Source organism: Balearica regulorum, chromosome 2 (assembly GCF_011004875.1).
Source record: "Balearica regulorum gibbericeps isolate bBalReg1 chromosome 2, bBalReg1.pri, whole genome shotgun sequence".
Taxonomy (NCBI): Eukaryota; Metazoa; Chordata; class Aves; order Gruiformes; family Gruidae; genus Balearica; species Balearica regulorum.
The window spans coordinates 26,437,777-26,445,349 of NC_046185.1; the positions used below are offsets into that span (position 1 = coordinate 26,437,777).

Here is a 7,573-nt window from a genome sequence, read left to right on the forward strand (position 1 = left end):
AGTACAATACAGGTCTATAAAATCATGAATGCTATGGTCAGGGTGACCAGAGGTTCATTGTTTGCCCTCTCTTCCAGTACACAAACCTGGTAGCCTCAAATGAAGCTTATGGGAGTTATTTCCAGTGCAGATAAAAGGAGAAGGTAGTTGACTGTGGAACTTGTTGCCACTGGGTGTTGTATATGTAGAAAGTTTCTACAAGTTCAAAGCAAGAAATTACATCTTGCTCAAGAAGTGCCTGAACTGAAAATGGTTGAAGGCTGGGAGGGTACTAGGAGAAAATAAAATACATACTTTTTTATTGCAATCTCTACTTATTCTAGAGGCAAGATACTGACGTTGATAGACCTTTGGTCTGATCCTAATGGCTATTATAGTCTTATTTTTCCAAGTTTTAAAGAGTCTTAGATGTGACAGTGTAAGTGCACTAAAGGATGGTCTGTCCTCCTAAGGTAGCTTGGGAACAATTTAAGTTGCTTATGGCTTCTATGAGTATAGGGGGATATTCTTGGTTTAGATGTGATGCTATCAGTGTAGCACTACCCAAGATCATATTATGCTGAAGGACAGACTAGGCATTCAGACGGTCCCTTTTGACTTCATGTCTGCAAACCAATGAGGTCTGGGAAGACATGGGGGAAAACAGGAACTATCATGATGTACAAAACAGCCTTAAAAAAGAGCATTTGCAGCTGGTATGAATGGTGACTTAAATTTCTCTCTTGGGCCGACATGAATGTCTCATTTCCTACTTACAGCTACTCATGCTTACCTCTCTCCGAAACATGTTAACTTTGAAGAGAAGGTGTATAATGTTCCGGTAATAATTAATGACAATGGAAGACCACCTTTGGAAAGAAAAGTGGATCTTGCAGGTATACTATGTACAGAACTACTTATGTCAAGATAACAGTTACACTTACAAATAATCAACTAGATTACTAAATTTCTCATTAACTTCATGGCATTTCTTTTTGCAGTACACATCTGCAAGTGTTCAAGTGAAAAGTCATGTTTTATCGAAGTACAGCGTGACCACTCCTGGCCAAGCGTCGGCAAGGCAGTTGGGATTCTTATTGGGGTCCTGCTCATTATTGGTAAGTCACTTTTGCTTGGTTGATATGAAACCAGGTCGCTGAGATATGATGGTGCTGCTGCATTTCTGATACTGATTCACTTGTTGGGTGAAGAGATGGCATGAATGTTGCAGAATGAGCAAAAGAGGTAAGATCTCATGATTGTGTATCATGATTGCTGCAAACTTGTAAGTTTTTGGTCATAGGAATAGCTTGATTTGGCCTGTGCTTCTGCATGCATGGACAATGGCACAGCAAGCAGCTATGACAGAAGAAAATGCTGTACTTGTAGCACATCATTATCACTTCATTGCTACCTACTGTCTTTTCCCTGTCAAGGAAGGGATTTGAGCCTTGTCTTGGCCTTCCAGATTGTGGTGAAAATAGCAAGGCATCCAGGGATGTCATGCTTACAATGTCTGTACCTGTAGCTTACAATTATGATTTTATTCACCTATTTCGGCTTCATAGGTTTCCATTTCCATATGGACAATTGCTTTGAGCTGTGGGAAGCTGGCATTTACATGAACATGAACAAAGTACAGTTATATTGTGAAGTGGTAGTGAACAGTATTATGTTCTTATAGGCATGAGCTGATGCAACTTCAACAAGTAGCTTCAAACTTTTTCCAAAACACAACATCTTTTTTTTTGGTATTAGGATAGGATGGGATGGGATGGGATGGAATAGAATAGAATAGAATAGAATAGAATAGAATAGAATAGAATAGTATATATACTATTGGAAGGGGCCTACAATGATCATCTAGTCCAACTGCCTGACCACTTCAGGGCTGACCAAAACTTGCAGCATGTTGTTAAGAGCATTGTCCAAATGCCTCTTAAACATGGACAGGCTTGGGGCATCGACCACCTCTCTAGGAAGCCGGTTCCAGAGTCTGAGCACCCTCTCAGTAAAGAAATGCATCCTAACCTCCAGTCTGAACCTCCCCTAGAGCAGCTTTGAACCACTCCCACGCATCCTATCACTGGATCCCAGGGAGAAGAGATCAGCACCTCCCTCTCCACATCCCCTCCTCAGGAAGCTATAGAGAGCAATGAGGTCACCCCTCAGCCTCCTTTTCTCCAAATTAGAGAAGCTCAAAGTCCTTAGCCATACCTTACAGGACATTCCTTCCAGCCCTTTCACCAGCTTTGTTGATCTCCTCTGGATAGATTCAAGTCCCTTCACATCCTCCTTAAAGTGTGGGGCCCAGAACTGCACACAGTGCCCGAGGTGAGGCTGCACCAACGCTGAATGCAGCAGGATAATCACCTCTCTTGACCAGCTGGTCATGCTGTGTTTGATGCACCCCAGGATGCAGTTTGCCCTTTTGGCTGCCAGGGCACACTGCTGACTCGTATTGAGCCTGCTGTTGAGCAGCATCCCCAGATCCCTTTCTGCAGGGCTACTCTCCAGCCTCACCTCTCCTCACAATTTATACTTGTGCCTGGTGTTACTCCATCCCAGGTGCAGGATCCAGCATTTTGACTTGTTAAATTTCATGCCATTAATAATTGCCCAGTGCTCCAATCTATCTAGATCTCTCTAGAAGGCATCTTATCCCTCAAGAGAGTCAACAGCACTTCCCAGTTTGGTATCATCAGCAAACTTGCTAATGGTGCATTCAACTCCTGCATCCAGATCATTGATAAATATGTTGAACAGAGCTGGCCCTAGAATTGAGCCCTGAGGAACACCACTGGTGACAGGTCACCAGCCAGATGTACCCCCATTCACTACAACCCATTGAGCTCTGCCCTTCAGCCAGTTCTTCACCCAGCGCACTGCGAACCTGCTCATCCCACAATTGGACAGCTTGTCCAGAAGGATGCTGTGAGGAACAATATGAAGACCCTTACTGAAATCCAGAAAAACTACATCCACTGCCTTCCCTTCATCCACTAGGCAGGTGACCTTATCATAGAAATATATCAAATTAGTTAAACAGGACTTTCCCTTTGTGAACCCATGTTGACTGTTCCTGATGATTGCATTGTCCTTTAAATGCCTTTCAGTACTACCCAATATGATCTTCTCAAAATTGTTTTCCAGGAAGTGAGGTTAGATTAACAGGTCTGTAGTTCCCTGGGTCTTCCCTGACACCTTTTTGGTAGATTGGAATAACACTGGCTAGCTTCCAGTCAGCAGAGACCTTCCCAGATTCCCAAGACATTTAGTAGATGATTGAGGGGTCCTGCCGTAACATCCTCTGGCTTCTTCAGTATTCTCTTTATCAGTGTAAGTGCAAAAGTAGTGAGGATGATTGTTGATGGGATCCAGTTCCCTAGGAAGTGAAGAGCAAGAAGAATTCAGTGCTCAGTCCCGTGTGATTTTTGAATGTGCTGGTCACAAGAACCAGACTGGGAAACTGTGACTCAGCTGCAGAGAGGGGAGGGAGTGTGAAAGACCCATGGAAAAAAATCAAAGAAAAAGAATTAAATACATTACAGACCTCATATTCAAAAGAGTTGGATTAAATTAGAGGATAAAAGGGAAAAAACTCCAGAACTTATGTAAGTTACCATTACTTAAATTCTAAAAAAAAAAGAGAATGAGCCCCCAAGAACAAGTTGAGTACCTAAAAGGACAAAACCAAAGTTCTGTGTTGATTTTCTTTTGTCATACACAAACCCCTAAAGCAAAAGAAAGTGCTGATGCATATGTGATGCATATGTGTTTGTCTTTTGAAGATAAAAAGAGAAAAAAAAATTCAAAGAAATTAAAATGGAAGCCATACTCAGATCATGCGATTGACAGAGAAACCCCTCAAACTGAACCTTTTTCTTCTCTGTTCAAGCTTCTCACATCACTTATTTCTGCACCATGTCTCAGTCTGATCCCTCACTTAGTACACACATTTAAGTGAAAATTTTGTTGGATAACTGATTAAAGATGTTTTCATTACAAGAGAGCTGGTCAGCTTCAGAGAGCACAGCAAAAGTTGCTACTGCTTTATGACTTTTAAAAACACTGTGTATGTATGTAGCTCATAAAGGATTTTTAAAAGAATTCCTGAAGTGAATATGCAGTTTTTTTCAATAACAAGTTTCTTTCACTGTAAAGGCAAAATCAGATCATAACCTCTCAGGTGAATTTAACAGGGATCAGTTATAGACAAGGGAAAAACAATGAGAAGTATCTAAAGATTTTATGAAACCTGGGTAGATTACAAACATTGAGTTTGGCCTGGAAGCTCAGGAGATATGACCGTGAAAATAGTCACCTCCTGGGGCCTTTCTGACACCAGAATGAATTCCCACATGAGCTAAGGACTCTCTCAGACCTCAGTGCCTTTCGTTCCAAGACCACAGATCCTCTCTAGTCTTAATTTCTTTAAAAGAAATACAGAGCATAGACACTGGAAAACAAAATACAACAAAACAAAAAATACACCCCAAACCCTCAGCCCTCAGCCAATCCATTCTGATGGGAAAAACTCTTTCATTGAGAGAAAATGTCTCTCTCCTGGAAGGTATTTTTCCCACTGAGAAGAAGGTGGGAGAACAAATATCATGTGGCAGATACTAGGTATGTTCCTTGATTAACTACTCAGATACAACAAATATGAATGTAAAATAAGAACAACCACAGAACAGGTATTTAGAGCAATGAATTGGGCAATGGGACTTGCTGAGCACTCCTATATACTTCAGTAAAGGAACAAAGAGATGTTGAAAGTGATAGATAATCCAACACTGATGAAGAGAAAATTAATTTACATACAGTTTAACAAGATCATAATGATTTTAAAAGATCAAATATATATACACATACATAATATGCATATTTGATGCATATATACACATATATATATGTATATATGCACAGGAAGACATCTAGACACCTTAGATTGGATATGACAAGTGATGATAAAGGGTATAAGCACTTCTAATCCAGGCCAGAAGAAAATCTCTGTCATTCTCAGCCATAAATGGGCAAATCTCTGAGGTCCCTCAGCTATTCCTGACAGATACCAAGGAGTTCCTGAAGAACAGTTCTGCTATCAGTAGTCTCAGCTTTGCTGTGACAGAATTGCCATTCTATTGGGGGAAAAAAACCCAAACAAACCCAAACCAAAAAAAGGACTACAATTCAACATGACAAATCACTGCTTAAAGGGAGGGGGCCTAAAAATGACACTTTGCCATCTGGTCAGATCCTAGAGGAGAAGTTCTCCCTCGGGGGAAGTCTCCTGAGCCCTGAGGCATCTGATCCTGCCCACCAGTGCCTCAGGTCCCTGAATGCGCTGTTGGTCCAACACTCCACGGTCATTCCCCAAAGCCATTTGCTTCTGTTCAAGAGGTAAAGCAGTATGGATATTACAGAGTGGGTGTCAGATCCTTTGCTGAAATACCTTTTCAGAAAGTTTTCTCTCCCTCGTACTGATGAGTGTTCTCTGTTTTTCAGGTATCATTATAGGGGCTGTGTTTTTCCACATGAAACACAAACAGAAAAATGAAAAAAAAAGCCATCAGAAAGATGTAAAGGATAAGTCTGAACTCAATAGACTGGCTTAATGACTGTTTCCTCAAGAGACAAAAATATCCTTTGGGTTGGGAAGGAATGAGCTTTGTAGCTCCCAAAGCCCAGAAGTGTACTATCACAAACTGAGGATACAAACATTCAAAAGCAGGCTCCCAGGGTTTTGTCCTCATTTTTGTAGGCAATACTATTCATTCATGAAACAAAAACCACATGCACACTTCAGCAGCAGCCATTAGTAAGAATATCAGCTTTGACTGAAGTGCTAACTCATGACACCACCAAATGCTGAGCTCCTGCAAGGATCAATACATGGGACCAGCCTTCTTTGTTTGGCAGCTGAAGTAAATATGGAGTTTCTGGAGGACTACATTTTATCTAACTGCACATCTTTGGCTCTTTCCATCTCAATAAGTTACTGAATAGCAGAATGGGGAATAAAGGCCTGTGCTACATTTGAAGATGTCCCATGAGGTTGCAGGAATCTCTCTAACTCTCAGCAAAGGAGCTCCCAAACTTACTGCAATCTGTAATCTGCCCTGGGTCATGCCTGCTTGCATTTTGCTGGTGAATTTGTGCTAGCAATATTCACTAGCAATGTGACATTTCAGTTTTTCATTTTTGCTATCCACAGAGTATAACCAGTTTGTGAAGCACCATGGCCTTTCATTACAGTTTCTAAGTTAAAAAATACATGCTGAGTCACGTGCAATTTGGTAATGTGCTGTTTTATCATACTGCTGCAAATATTGCTCTTGCCCCTTTTGCATTGGATAAGAATAAAAATGTTCTTTAAAGGTTTTACTGTTGGCTTATTTTATTTAAAAAAAAAAAAAAAAGAGAGAGTGCATGAGATGATAACCAACCATTGCTGCTTGGTTATCTATTGTATTTAACCCTCACTTTCGCATAATACAGATTAAAAATGGCTCTCAGGCCAGAATGATACATGTCCGGCTGATTCAAGATGCAATGATTGCTGAAGGCACTTGTATCTTGGTTTCAGTAAAATGTATTTGAGCCCAGGATGACACTCAGGGAAGGAAAGCCTTTCTCCTGACAGCATGCCTATAGAAGGGCATTTTTGGTGGCAGTTTGAGGGAGGCTTTTCTTTTAAGCTATAAATAAAAGCTGACAAATATTGTGTTAAACTGAAAAGACAATATACTTCTGAAAAGACTGAAGAAAAGGTCATATGGAAAAGAGTATGTTTGTTTACGTAGGATTTTTTTAATAGCTTTTGCATGCAGCACAGAACTAGAAAGAAAAGAGCACTTTTTTGGTAGTATTGCATTATAATAGGTTTTCCTAGAAGGCTGCCAGCAAAAACTTTGCTTTTGGGCTTCAGTGACACATCCCAATTGTTGTACCTCTTACCCCAGCTTCCCCAGCTCTTGGAGCTCTGTTATTTGCTGTGGGGCTCACTGCTGGAATGTATTTATTTTATGATGGGAATGCAATCCATTATATTTGGAAAGTATGACATTCAGTTACGTCAGTGTGTCCAGGGATTGGGATTAGTATATTGTTTTATAAATAAAGGAGCCAAAGTTCAGGAGTCGTTGTACTTGTGTGTACCAATACAGCTTTATCTGAAGATGGGGAAAATGTGCAGAAGTTCCACATTGCTTTATCTTCCTGACCTCTCTTTTTGTTGGCTAATTTTACCGAAATGCATCTGCTATTTTCAACAGTTTATTTTCTGGTGAGGGTCAAAAAAATTCTTGTCTTATTTACCTACATTCATGGCTGGTTTGATGGTGGGACCTTATCCTTTTCCTCAGCCTACAGAGGCATTGCTGCAATTTCATGTATCTCACGGGGTAATTCACTTACACCAGTGGGTAGCAGAGCTTCCAGAACAAGCAAAAAAGTCCCCCCTCCTTGGGGTCTTGACCACTTCTTCAATCCTGAATACTTTCAGTCTTGGCGCATCAAAGGTCATCAATCTACAAAAAGTGGTTCACGTGTGGTAGGAGAGGTCTGAATGAAACCTCCTCGGGGTGCTCCC

The 7,573-nt window shown here is 40.8% G+C and overlaps 1 protein-coding gene across 1 annotated transcript in view; it reads left to right on the forward strand.

Annotated features, from left to right (window-relative positions):
• Positions 1–6,363, forward strand: part of CDH17 (cadherin 17) — a 28,785-nt gene extending 22,422 nt beyond the window's left edge. Inside the window, exons 16-18 of the mRNA XM_075743717.1 lie at positions 759–875; positions 981–1,097; positions 5,488–6,363. Of these exons, the coding sequence (XP_075599832.1) occupies positions 759–875; positions 981–1,097; positions 5,488–5,597 (344 nt within the window). The 3' untranslated portion in view covers positions 5,598–6,363. The remainder of the gene's footprint in view (positions 1–758; positions 876–980; positions 1,098–5,487) is intronic.
• Positions 6,364–7,573: the final 1,210 nt, after the last annotated feature.